At 36.0% G+C, this 14,637-nt stretch overlaps 1 protein-coding gene across 5 annotated transcripts in view; it reads left to right on the top strand.

Moving 5' to 3' along the window:
- SENP7 (SUMO specific peptidase 7) overlaps positions 1–14,637 on the top strand; it is a 170,474-nt gene that overhangs the window by 149,600 nt on the left and 6,237 nt on the right. For all 5 annotated transcript variants that reach the window (XM_047723354.1, XM_047723348.1, XM_047723340.1 and 2 more), the window contains 3 exons: positions 7,711–7,803; positions 8,422–8,546; positions 9,327–9,379. In XM_047723354.1, the coding sequence (XP_047579310.1) occupies positions 7,711–7,803; positions 8,422–8,546; positions 9,327–9,379 (271 nt within the window). The remainder of the gene's footprint in view (positions 1–7,710; positions 7,804–8,421; positions 8,547–9,326; positions 9,380–14,637) is intronic.

Here is a 14,637-nt window from a genome sequence, read left to right as displayed (position 1 = left end):
GGGATTGCATTAAATGTGTAGATTGCTCTAGGTAGCATAGACATTTTCATAATATTTGTCCTTCTGAATCATGAGTGTGGAACATTTTTCCATTTCTTTGTGTCTTCCTCAATTTCTTTCACGAGTACTCCATAGTTTTCTGAGTACAGATTCTTTGCCTCTTTGGTTAGATTTATTCCTAGGGATCTTATGATTTTGGTTGCAATTGTAAATGGAATTGACTCCTTAATTTCTCTTTCTTCTGTCTTGCCATTGTTGTAAGAAATGCAACTGATTTATGTGCATTGATGTTGTAACCTGCCACTAACTGAATTCCTATATGAGTTCTAGCAGTTTTGGACTGGAGTCTTTGGGGTTTTCCACATAAAGTATCGTATCTGCCTGGAGTGAGAGTTTGACTTCCTTTTTGCTGATTCAGATGCCTTTTATTTCTTCTTGTTGTCTGACTGCTGAGGCTAGGACTTCTAATATTATGTTGAATAGCAGTGGTGAGAGTGGACAGCCCTGCTGTGTTCGACCCTAGGGGAAAAGCTCTCAGTTTTTCCTCCATTGAGAAAGATATTCGCTGTGGTGTTTTTCATAGATAGCTTTGATGATATTGAGGTATGTACCCTTTATCCCTACACTGTGAAGATTTTTTTTTAAAAGATTTTATATATTTATTTGTCAGAGAGAGAGGGAGAGAGAGTGAGTACAGGCAGACAGAATGGCAGGCAGAGGCAGAGATAGAAGCAGGTTCCCTGCTGAGCAAGGAGCCCGATGTGGGACTCGATCCCAGGATGCTGGGATCACGACCTGAGCCAAAGGCAGCCACCCAGGCATCCCAACTGTGAAGATTTTTGATCAAGAAAGGATGCTGTACTTTGTCAAATGCTTTTTCAGTATCTATTGAGAGTATCATATGGTTCTTGTTCTTTCTTTTATTAATGCATTGTATCACATTGATTATTTTGAGGATGTTGAACCAACCTTGAAGCCCAGAAGTAAATCCCACTTGGCCATGGTGCATAATCTTTTTAATGTACTGTTGGATCCTGTTGGCTACTATTTTGGTGAGAATTTTTGCATCCATGTTGATAAGGGATATTGGTCTGTAATTTTCCTTTCTGTGGGGACTTTGTCTGGTTTTGGGATCAAGGTAATTCTGGTCCCATAAAATGAGTTTGGAAATTTTCCTTCCATTTCTACTTTTTGGAACAGTTTCAGGAGAATAGATATTAATTCTTAAAATGTTTGGTAGAATTCCCCTGGGAAGCCATGTGGTCTTGGGCTCATGTTTTTTGGGAGATTTTTGATGACTGCTTCAGTCTCCTTACTGGTTATGGGTCTGTTCAGGTTTTCTATTCCTTTCTGGTTGAGTTTTGGTAGTTTCTATGTGTCTAGGAATGCCTCCATTTCTTCCAGATTATCACATTTGCTGGTATATAGTTGCTCATAATATGTTCTTATAATTGTTTGTATTTCTTTGGTGTTCATTGTGATCTCTCCTCTTTCATTCATATTTTGTTAATGTGGGTCCTTTCTCTTTTCTTTTTGATAAGTCTGGCCAGAAGTTTATCAGTCTTAAAATTCTTTCCAAGAACCAGCTCCTAGTTGCATTGATCTGTTCTACTGGTTTTTGTTGTTGTTGTTGTTGTGTTTTTTTGTTTTGTTTTGTTTTGTTTTTGTTTTTTGTTTGTTTGTTTCTGTTTCATTGATTTCTGCTCTGGTCTTTATTATTTCTCTTCTCCTCCTGGGTTTAGGCTTTCTTTGTTGTTCTTTCTCCAGCTTATTTAGGTGTAGGGTTAGGTTGTATACTTGAGACCTTTCTTGTTTCTTGAGAAAGAGTTGTATTGCTCTATACTTTCCTCTCAGGACACCTATGCTGTGTCTCAAAGATTTTGTACAGTGTGTTTTCATTTTCATTTATTTCCATGTATTTTTTTAATTCTTTAATTTCCCGTTTGACCCATTCATTCTTTAGTAAGATGGTCTTTAGCCTCCATGTATTTGAGTTCTTTCCGACTTTCCTCTTGTGGTTGTGTTCTAGTTTCAAAGCATTATAGTCTGAAAATATGCTGGGAATGATCCCAGTCTTTTGGTACTGGCTGAGACCTGATTTGTGACCCAGGAGGTGATCTATTTTGGAGATTGTTCCATGTGTACTAGAGAAGAATGTGTATTCTGTTGCTTTAAGATGGAATGTTCTGAATTATCTGTGATGTCCCTCTGGTCCAGTGTGTCATTTAAAGTCTTTATTTCCTTGTTGATCTTTTGCTTAGATGATTTGACCATTTCAGTAAGGGGTTGTTATAGTCCCCGCCTATTGTTGTATTATTGTTGATGTGTTTCTTTGATTTGGTTATTAATTGATTTATATATAGTTGGCTGCTTCCATGTTAGTGCCATAGATTTTTAAAATTGTTTGATCTTCTTGTTGGACAGACCCTTTAACATGATATAGTGTCCTTCTTCATCTCTTATTATGGTCTTTTGCTTAAACTCTAATTTGTTTGATATATAAGGATTGCTACCCCAGCTTTCTTTTGATGTCCCATTAGCATGGTAAATTGTCTTCCATCCCTTCACTTTAAATCTGGAGGTGTCTTTGGTTCTAAAATGAGTTTCTTGCAGACAGCATATCAATGGGTCTTTTTTTTTTTTTTAAAGATTTTATTTATTCGTCAGAGAGAGAGAGAGCGAGCGAGCACAGGCAGACAGAGTGGCAGGCAGAGGCAGAGGGAGAAGCAGGCTCCCCACAGAACAAGGAGCCCGATGTGGGACTCGATCCCAGGACGCTGGGATCATGACCTGAGCCGAAGGCAGCTGCTTAACCAACTGAGCCACCCAGGCGTCCCGGGTCTTTTTTTTTTTTTTAATGTTTTCTGATACCCTCTGTCTTTTGATTGGGGAATTTAGCCCATTTACATTCAGAGTAACTATTGAAAGATATGAATTTAGTGCCATTGTATTGCCTTAAGGTGACTGTTACTGTATATTGTCTGTATTCGTTTCTGGTCTGTTACTTTTAGGCTCTTTCTTGGCTTAGAGGACCCCTTTCAATATTTCCTATAGGGCTGGTTTGGTGTTTGCAAATTCTTTTAGTTTTCATTTGTCCTGGAAGCTTTTTATCTGTCCTTCTATTTTCAATGCCAGGCTGGATGGATATAATATTCCTGGTTGCATATTTTTCACATTTAGTGCTCTGAATATATCATGCCAGTCCTTTCTGGCCTGCCAGGTCTCTGCGGGTAGGTCTTCTGCCAGTCTACTATTTCTATCGTTGTAGGTTATAGACCTCTTGTCCTGAGTTGTTTTCAGGCTTTTCTCTTTGGCACTGGGACTTGTAAGTTTTATTATTAAATGACGGGGTGTTGACCTACTTTTATTGATTTTGAGGGCAGTTCTCTGTGCCTCCTGCATTTTGATGCTTATTTCCTTCCCCAAATTAGGGAAGTTCTCCCCTGTAATTTGCTCCAGTATACCTTCTGCCTCTCTCTTTCTTCTTCTTCTCAGTTCCCAATTATTCTAATATTGTTTTGTCTTATGGTATCACTTATCTCTCGAATTCTCCCCTTGTGATTCAGTAGTTGTTTATCTCTCTTTTTCTCAGCTTCTTTATTCTCCATCATTTGGTCTTCTATATCACTAATTCTCTCTTCTGCCTCAATTATCCTAGCAGCCAGAGCCTTCATTTTTTTATTGCACCTCATTAATAGCTTTTGTGATTTCAACTTGGTTAGATTTTAGTTCTTTTATTTCTCCAGAATGGGATTTTATTTCTTCAGAAAGAGATTCTCTAGTATCTTCTATGCTTTTTCTAAGCCCAACTGGCATCTTTGTAATTATTTTCTAACTTTAGTTTTGACATCTTACTAATGCGTATTGATTAGGTCCTTATCAGTCAGTATTGCCTCTTGTTCTTCTTTTGGAGGTGAGTTTTTCCACCTTGTCATTTTGTCTAGAGCAGAATAGATGAATGAGAGAACAAAATGCTAAAATGGTAACAATGACCCCAGAAAAAAATACAGTAACCAAATCAGAGAAAACCTGAATCCAGTGGGAGAAGAAAGGGAAAAAAAAATAGGTGATTGGCCTGATGAATGTAACAGAGCCACACAGTTCGTTTTGGGTGTATTTTTGTCTGTTAGAAGAAACTGCCTACCAAAATTTGAAAGAAAGAAAGAGAGAAAAAATATATATATAGGTAAACATGATGAAGTGATGGAATATGACTGTAAAGAGGAAAGTTAAAAAATATTTAAAAAAAAATTGATAAGTAAGAAGTTTGTTGAAAAAAAAAAAAGATAGAATGTGATCAGGCTGGAGACTAGAACAAAGCCGTAAGCTAGATTTAGGGTCTCTTTTGGTCTTTTAGAAGAAACTCTATCCCAAAATTTTAAAGAAAGAAAAATCTATTTGCATACAAAAAATAAGGTTAAATAGAATGAAGGGATAGAATATGACTATAACAATGAAAATTTCAAAAGATTTTTTAAAAAGGTATTGATGAGATAGTTTAAAATAGGAAATAGGAACAATTAAAGAAAAATAGAGGAAGAAAAAAATAATGAAAATTAAAAAACATTTAACTTCAGAAGACAAAGAGATCATGGGGAAACAGCCATGAATTTAATGTGCTCCATTCCCCTAGCACTGGTGTTTTGCTGTTCTCATTGATCAGTAATCTTGATCTTGGCTGGATGTTCTTGCTGATCTTCTGGGGGAGGGTCCTGTTGTAGTGATTCTCAAGTGTTTTTGCCCGAGGTGGAATTGTACCACCCTAGCCGGGGCAGGCTAAGTGATCTGTTCTGTTTCGCTCTTGGTAGTTTTTCTTCCCTGAACACTTTCCATACAACTTTGGAGGATGAGAATGAAGATGGTGGCTTCCCAGTCTCCCACCTGGAGTTGCTGAGAGCTCGGGGTCCCCCTCCTCAGTGCACCCTCAGAGAAAAGCAGTCAATCACTCCTGTCTCCCTGATCTCTGGCTGCACTGTGAGCTCACCCAGCCTGTTACCGAGCATTTCTGTCTGTGGCACATGGCCTCGTTTGGAGTCTCCCAACCCAGCAGATTCCTGCAGTGCGATTCCATGCCACTCCTCCTGGTAGAGGAAGGGTGGGGTCTCCCCAGATCTGCCACTTTTGGGTTCCCTGCCCCAAGAGCAGTGGTATCACTATGCCTCAGATCACGGTTAGTGGCAACCCCAAGCTGAGAGTCCACTCCTTGGCTCTGTCTTTGCTGCTGGCTTTCCTGCTTACCTGGGAGCTTGCTGCACTCAGGCACCCCTGGTCTTCCTGTGACCCCAAGGGTCCTGTGTCCTGTGTCCACTGTCCTAGCGAGGGCTCCACCCCCTGCTTAGCCTCTGGAGCGATGTCCGTCAGTGGAGCAGACTTCTAAAAGTTCTGATTTTGTGCTCCACTGCTCTGCCACTTGCTGGGAGCTGGCCCCTCCCTCAGCGGCCTATCTTCTGGTATATCACCTCGGGTTCACTTCTCCACATGGCCTACCTTCCAGAAAGTAGTAGCTTTTCTGTTCATAGAATTGTTATTCTCTTCAATTTCCTATTGAATTTGTAAGTGTTCAGAATGGTTTGATAACTATGTAGCTGAATTCCTGGGACCAGATGAAATTTAGGTCTCCTACTCTTCTGCCATCTTGCTCCTGCCCATCCCCCAAAAGGGATATAAACCTTAATGGTAAATAAATCCCTGATAAGATGCTCATACTATTAGTGTTAGGAAATCTCAGACTAAATGATTCACAAACTTATTACTATGGATTATGAGATGCTGACAGAGCTGGCTTCTGTCCATCTCCTATACACAACTCATGATATTCTTTCCACTCACTTATCCTACTTCATTCAGCTCAACCTACTTCCTTTAAATTTTCAAATATGTGAAGCTCTTTCCTATTTTCTGATGAAATTTTTTCTCCCAGCACTTTTTTGTTTCATAACATGATCTCTAATCATTTGTTTGCTTGTCCTAAAATTAAATTTCATGAGATCATGAACTACATCTGTCTTATTTTCTACTCTTTCCTTAGTGCCTCTTGCTCAGTGCTTGGTACATATTAGGATCTCAAGAGAATAATAATGTATCTTACTGAATGGGGAGAGAAGTGTTAGACATTTAATTGAACATATTCATTTTCCAAAGAGTTAGGAACTGAGAATAAGTGATTATATTATGTTCCCCATATTCTCTCCTGTTCTCCTTGCCCCATGCAGTGTCTCATATGTTACCAATCAAATAAGGTTAGCATAGTCAGGAAACCAAACACCAATATAACAAAAAAAGAAAACCATTTTTCTATCTTTAAGATTTTCTTTTTTTTTAAAAGAATTTATTCATTTATTAAAGAGAAAGAGCATGAGCAGAGGGAGGGACAGAGGGACAAGCAGACTGCCTGCTGAGTGAGGAGCTGGACACGAAGCTGGGCTCAATCCTAGAACTCCGAGATTATGACCTGACCCAAAGTCAGATGCTTAACTGACTGAGCCACCCAGGCGCCCCATCTTTAAGATTTTCAAATGAAAAAACAGATTAATAGGCTATGCACTAGTTGAAAATAATTGTTTATAATCACTGGAATGGTTGGGTCATTCTGAAATAAGAAAATGCAGTAAACATAGGACTTCTGATTATTTTATAAAATTAATTACATTGTATCTAATTTCTGCCACTTGTTTTCAGCTCATTCTAGATTCCATCTCCTTCCTAATATTTATCCCTCTGAATTTGGTTAGATATTCAGATGAATAGGGATGGGTCAGAGAAGTCTGATTCCTATATTACTTGGAACTTTAAGAAAATAAATATAGAAGAACTTAATGATTTGTTTCATTCTTTGCATAAAAAAGAGGTTCTTGAAGGGACTGAGCCAGAAGTCACATACCATGGCACTTTTTTATGTCACTGTTAAATACCACCCCTTTCCTGAAACTTTTTTTGATATTCAAACTTGGTTTGATATTATCCTTCCTTAGTTTTCCTGATAAAGAAAAGATAATTATTTCTCTGTCCCAATTCTTTTCTAGATGGCTTTTCTAAATGCTGTAACATAATTTCTTTATAATCCTTATGACATTTATACTTTAGTTATTTGTTGTAGTTGTTTTCTGCCCTCATTACTTTATAAATTCCTTAAAGGTAGTGTGGGTGATTTTTATTAATTGCTCATAGAAAACTAATATTTATTGCAGAAACAAAATGGAAGATGGGTGAATGGTGGGTATATTTAACTCATTATCTTATAATTTCCTTATATATGAAATGGAAGGAGATGAATGTCGTCTTTAAAAAAATCTAAGAATATATGCCTCATTCCTCCTCTTCCATTAAGTTTTGATACCTCCCTCATCACATATAAAACATTTAGATGATTCTCTTAAGATTCTTATCATGTCCACATGAAGCTAAATTGAATAAATAAGTATAGCTATTTTTAGTTGCTGAACTACTTTTGAAATCTATAAAACATTTTATAAATTGCTTTTATTCTTTTTATATTATTATTTATAAATGTGATTTGGATTAAGAACAAACTAGACTTAATGAAAAGGGGTGAATATTATATACCTTAATGTGTGTTAAATATTATGTATCTTAAAGAGGATGGTTAAGTAAACTGAATCTAGCATTTTTTTCAGTGTTTGAAAGTGACTCTTGAAATCTGTATCTTAAAGTTTAAATTTTTTATGTGTAAAAAATCTTTCATATTCTCAGAATGGCACAGAGAAGACATAAAAGAGTAAGAACATGGACTCGTCACATAAACATCTTTAACAAAGATTACATTTTTGTGCCTGTAAATGAGTCGTGAGTATTTCAGATTATTTAAAAACAAAATTGGAGCATACAGAAAAAAAATGTTTTTTCTTATGGGTATGTAATTTACAGGTATTATTTTTAATTTTTTCCAAAGAAATGGCTAGAACTATGAGTTACTTATCTTAAATTTTGGTTTGACAGTGGCTATATTGTAAATATAGTGGAAAAAAAATGACAGATACCCACAAGACTATAATGACTGAGACATTGAGTTTTTCTTTCTTGGACTCAAAAGATTTTCTGCATAAAAGATCAAAAGGTTTTAGGATGAATCTTAAAATACTTAAGAGAACAAGCTCTTCAAGCATAAATAGAAAAGAGTTGATGTTGTGAATCTGTCTATTTATTGAAGCAGTTTCTCAGTAGGAAGCACTGATTGGATGAAATAAATAAATTTGAAATAGCTCAGGTTTTACCCTAAGTAGTCTTACTGCTTATTGAATTACTTTTGGAATGTGTATTCCATATTGTGTCAAATATTACAATGGGCTTCTTCAGAATTGGTATGAAAATTGTCATACCCACTTTCTCAGCTGTAGGTCCTGAACACATTCTTTTGCATTATTTGGATTTTGTGTTATTAAGATTGTATTTCTTTTTCAACAGATCTCACTGGTACCTTGCAGTCATTTGCTTTCCATGGTTAGAAGAAGCTGTATATGAAGATTTTCCACAAACATTATCTGAGCACTCCCAAGTTCAGCAGTCTCAACATGACAACAAAACAATAGGTGGTAAACTTAATGTAGTGTTTTCAATAATAATGACAACAATAAAATGATTATAGTGAAATATGAAGTTAAAAGATAATTCATGACAGTTTTTTATCATGACACTTATTAGAAGAAAGAATAAGAAATATGAAATTTTCAAAATAGATGCCCAATCTCATGTATAACCAGATGTAATTCTTAATTTATACTGTTATATCAAGTTTTACTGTAGCACTTTTTGTAATTTTGCTAACATGACTAAGAATTCATGTTATGGATCTGCAGGCATAGACCAGTTTAGGTCTTTTGCCTCCTTGGTTAAATTTATTCTTGGGTATTTTATTATTTTTGGTACAAATGTAAGTGGAATTGTTTTTTTAATTTCTCTTTCTGCTATTTGTTATTAGTATATAGAACTGCAACAAATTTATGTATATTAATTTTGTGTCCTGCAGCTTTACTGAATTCATTTAAGTGTTTTAGTGATGAAATCTTGCATTTTTTTCTTAACAAATGAACACAATTCTTGTTAACATTAGTAAATTGACTAGGTAATATCAGGTCTCTTAAAATTTTTCCATGATTTTTCTTATGTTATAACACAAATCTTAATTAAGTATGGAAATAAGCTCACCATTTTGAGGAAAAAAAATGGAAATTATGTTTTTAATAGCTGTAGTCTAAACAGTAAGCAGAATTATTAATAGACATTATCATTAACACTGGCCCAAACCATATCTAAATATTTTGCATTAGACATAAATAAACACTCATAACTGCTTTATTATTTCTAACTAGATAATGATCTACATACTGCTTCAACACTGTCTTTGGGCACAGAGGATTCCCAAGTAAGTTTATTCTTTTAGGTATAAAAGAGGGAAAACCCTTGAATGTAATAATTTTATCTGTAAAATAGGGCATAGTGAGGTATGGTCTATGATGGATTTTTTTTTTAATTTTTTAATTTTTTAATAAATATATATTTTTAACCCCAGGGGTACAGGTCTGTGAATCGCCAGGTTTACACACTTCACAGCACTCACCATAGCACATACCCCACACAATGTCCATACCCCCACCACCCTCTCCCAACCGCCCTCCCCCCAGCAACCCTCAGTTTGTTCTGCGAGATTAAGAGTCTCTTATGGTTTGTCTCCGTCCCGATCCCATCTTGTTTCATTTATTCTTTTCCTACCCCCCAAGCCCCCCATGTTGCATCTCCACTTCCTCATATCAGGGAGATCATAAGATAGTTGTCTTTCTCCGATTGACTTATTTCGCTAAGCATAATACCCTCTAGTTCCATCCACATCATCGCAAATGGCAAGATTTCATTTCTTTTGATGACTGCATAGTATTCCATTGTACATATATACTACATCTTCTTTATCCATTCATCTGTTGATGGACATCTAGGTTCTTTCCATAGTTCGGCAATTGTGGACATTGCTGCTATAAACATTCGGGTGCACGTGCCCCTCTGGATCACTATGTTTGTATCTTTAGGGTAAATACCCACTAGTGCAATTGCTGGGTCGTAGGGTAGCTCTATTTTCAACTTTTTGAGGAATCTCCATGCTGTTTTGCAGAGTGGCTGCACCAGCTTGCATTCCCACCAACAGTGTAGGAGGGTTCCCCTTTCTCTGCATCCTTGCCAGCATCTGTCATTTCCTGACTTGTTAATTTTAGCCATTCTGACTGGTGTGAGGTGGTATCTCATTGTGGTTTTGATTTGTATTTCCCTGATGCCAAGTGATGTGGAGCATTTTTTCATGTGTCTGTTGGCCATCTGGATGTCTTCTTTGCAGAAATGTCTGTTCATGTCTTATGCCCATTTCTTGATTAGATTATTTGTTCTTTGGATGTTGAGTTTGCTAAGCTCTTTATAGATTTTGGACAAGAGCCCTTTATCTGATATGTCTTTTGCAAATATCTTCTCCCATTCTGTGAGTTGTCTTTTGGTTTTGTTAACTGTTTCCTTTGCTGTGCAAAAGCTTTTGATCTTGATGAAATCCCAATAGTTCATTTTGCCTTTGCTTCTCTTGCCTTTGGTGATGTTCCTAGGAAGAAGTTGCTATGGCGGAGGTCGAAGAAGCTGCTGCCTGTGTTCTCCTCAAGGATTTTGATGGATTCCTTTCTCACATTGAGGTCTTTCATCCATTTTGAGTCTATTTTCATGTGTGGTATAAGGAAATGGTCCAATTTCATTTTTCTGCATGTGGCTGTTCAATTTTCCCAACACGATTTGTTGAAGAGACTGTCTTTTTTCCATTGGACATTTTTTCTGCTTTGTCGAAGATTAGTTGACCTTAGAGTTGAGGGTCTATTTCTGGGCTCTCTATTCTGTTCCATTGGTCTATGTGTCTGTTTTATGCCAGTACCATACTGTTTTGATGATGACAGCTTTGTAATAGAGCTTGAAGTCTGGAATTGTGATGCCACCAACTTTGGCTTTCTTTTTCAATATTTCTCTGGTTATTCTAGTTCTTTTCTGGTTCCATATAAATTTTAGGATTATTTGTTCCATTTCTTTGAAAAAAATGGATGGGATTTTGATAGGGATTGCAGTAAATGTGTAGATTGCTTTAGGTAGCATAGACATTTTCACAATATTTGTTCTTCTAGTCCAGGAACATGGAACACTTTTCCATTTCTTTGTGACTTCCTCAATTTCTTTCATGAGTACTTTATAGTTTTCTGAGTATAGATTCTTAGCCTCTTTGGTTAGGTTTATTCCTAGGTATCTTATGGTTTTGGGTGCACTTGTAAATGGGAGTGACTCCTTAATTTCTCTTTCTTCTGTCTTGTTGTTGGTGTAAAGAAATGCAACTGATTTCTGTGCACTGATTTTATATCCTGACACTTCACTGAATTCCTGTACAAGTTCTAGCAGTTTTGGAGTGGAGTCTTTGGGTTTTCCACATGTAGTATCATATATGATGGATATTGTTGGACCATAATAAATGTGTTGTTTTATGGTTCTTTGATATATTTTATGGGGATAGGAAACAGAATAAGAGAAATTATCATTCTTCTTGCATTTGTGTAGCTTACTTTAACTTTTTTTATTTGTTTATTCAGTAATTTATTAGTTCATTTTGGTTGGTTCCTTTTCAGAGTATTTTTTTAAGTTTTTTTTTTTTTTTTAATTTATTCATTTGAGAGAGAGACAGAGAGAGGAAGAGGGAGAAGTAGGGTCCCCACTGAGCCAGCCAGGAGCTTGATGTGGGGCTCGATCCCAGGACCTGGAGATCATGACCAGAGCCAAAGGCAGATTCCCACCATCTGAGCCACCCAGGCGCACCTTCAGATGTACTTTCATTCTTCATCATGTCAGCATTTTTTTAAGCTAGTGTAATTAGTAATCTAAACCTAAATATATATAAATGTATATATATTTCATATATATTTATATATATTATATATAAAATGTACATATTTAAAAATTATTTTCTAGTGTAGTTTGACATACGGTACTACATTAGTTTCAGATGTACAACATAGTGATTTGACAATTTTAAATGTTATGCTACATTTACTGCAGGCGTAGCCACCATCTGTCACCATATAGTGCTATTGCACTGTCACTGACCATATTCCTTATGCTGTGACTTTTATACCTGTGATTATTTATTCCATAACTGAAGCCTGACTCTCTCACTCCCCCTTCACCCATTTTGCCCATCCCCTGATGCTCCTCCCCTCTGGCAACCATCAGTTTGTTCTCTGTATTTATAGGTCTGATTCTGCTTTTTGTTTGTTTATTAATTTGTTTTTTTAGATTTCACATTTGAGTGAAATCTTATGGTATTTGTCTTTCTCAATCTGACGTATTTCACTTAGCGTAATAGCCTCTAGCTCCCTCCACATCATCGCCAATAACAAACTTTCATTCTTTTTTATTTCTAATACTCCTCTGTGTGTGTGTGTGTATGTGTGTGTGTACATCTTCTTTATCCATTCATCTGTTGATGGGCACTTGGACTGCTTTCATATCTTGGCTATTGTAAATAATACTGCAGTATACATTATGGTGCACATATCTTTTCAAATAAGTGTTTTCACTTTCTTTGGGTAAACACCAAGTGGTAGAATTATTGGGTCGTATGGTATTTCTCTTTTTAATTTTTTGAGGAAACTCTGTATTGTTTTTCACAGTGGCTGTAGAAAACCAATTTACATTCTCACCAGCAGTTTATGCAGATTTCTTTTTATTCACATTCTCACCAACACTTGTTATTTTTTGTCTTTTTGATTTAGTCCCTTCTGGCAGGTATGAGGTAGTATTTCATTGTGGTTTTAATTTACATTTCCCTGATGATTAGTGATGTTGAAATTTTTTCGTGTGTTTGTTGGCCATCTGTAGGTCTTAATGTCTATTCAGATCCTTTGCCCATCTTTAATTGGACTTAAGTATGTGTGTTAAATTGTATAAGCTCTCTATGTATTTTGGAAATTAACCCTTATCAGATCTAGCTTTGGCAAATATCTTCTCACATTCATTAGGTTGCCTTTTCATTTTGTGGATGGTTTCTTTTGCTGTGCAAAAGCTTTTTGTTTTGATGTAGTCCCAATAGTATATTTTTGTTTTGGTTTCCCTTGCTTAAGGAGACAGATCTCAAAAAATGTTGCTAAGGCTGATGTCCAAGAGTACTGCCTATGTTTTCTTGAAGTAGGTTTATGGTTTCAGGTCTCACATTTAGGTCCTTAATTTTGAGTTGAATTTTGTGTATGGTGTAAGAAAGTGATCCAGATTCATTCTTTTGCACATAGCTGTCCAATTTTTTTGACACCATTTAATTGAAGAGGCTATCTTTTGCCCATTGTATATTCTTGCCTTCTTTGTTGTAGATTAATTGACCATGTAGGTGTGGGTTTATTCCTGGGCTCTCTATCCTATTCCATTTATCTGTGTGTCTCTTCTGTGGCAGGACTATAATGTTTTGATCACTGTATCTTTGTAGTATAGCTTGAAATCTGAGGTTAAGATACCTCCAACTTTGTTCTTCTTTCTCAAGATTGCTTTGACTATTTGGGATCTTTTGTGGCTCCATACACATTTTAGGATTATTTTTACTAGTTCTTTGAAAAATAATACTGGTATTTTGATAGGGATTGCATTGAATCTGTAGAGTACTTTGTGTGGTATGGACATTTTAACAACGTTGATTCTCCAGATCCGTGAACATGTTATGTCTTTCCATTTGTTTATTTGTCTTCAGTATCTTTCATCAGTATTTTACATTTTTAGAGTATCGATCTTTCACCTGTGAGGTTGTTTGTTCCTAGATTTTTGTGCGTATGTGTTTTGGTATAATTGTAAATGGGTTGTTTTCTTAGTTTCTATTTCTGCTATTTTGATATTAGTGTATAGAAATGCACAAATTTCTGTATATTAATTTTGTATCCTGCAACTTTACTCTTCATTTATGAATTCTAATAGTTTTTTGGTACATCTTAACGGTTTTCTGTATATGGTGTGTCCTCTGCATATAGTGACAGTTTTACTTCTACCTTACCAGTTTGGTTGCTTTTTATTTCTCTTCTTGTCTGATTGTTGAATAAAAGTGGTGAGAATGGGCATCGTTGTTCCTGGTCTTAGAGGAGAAGCTTTTAGCATTTCCCCATAAGTATGATGTTAGCTATGGGCCGTCATACATGAACTTTATGATGTTGTTGAGCTATGTTCCCTCTAAGCCCACTTTGTTGAGAGTGTTCATCATGAAGAGTGTTCACCATGAGTGGATGTTGAATTTTGTCCAGTGCTTTTTCCACATCTATTAAGATGATCATATGGTTTTTATCCTTTAATTTGTTAGAGGGATGTGTTATCTTGGTTGGTTGATTTGTGGATACTGAACCATCCTTGCATAACTGGAATAAATCCCACTTAATTAAGGTGAATGACTCTTTTAATGTAGTGTTAAATTCAGTTAGTATTTTGTTGATGATTTTTGCATCTGTATTCATCAGAAATATTGGCTTGTAGTTTTCTTTTTTTGTGGTGTCTTTGGTTTCAGAATCAGAGTAATGCTAGCCTCATAGAATGAGTTTGGAAGCTTTCCTTCTATTTTTTTGGGATAGTTTGAGGAGAATAGATACTAAC

Source organism: Lutra lutra, chromosome 1, assembly GCF_902655055.1.
Source record: "Lutra lutra chromosome 1, mLutLut1.2, whole genome shotgun sequence".
NCBI classification, from domain to species: Eukaryota; Metazoa; Chordata; class Mammalia; order Carnivora; family Mustelidae; genus Lutra; species Lutra lutra.
Note: the sequence above shows the minus strand (reverse complement) of the source record. Positions and strands in the feature narration are given on the sequence as shown.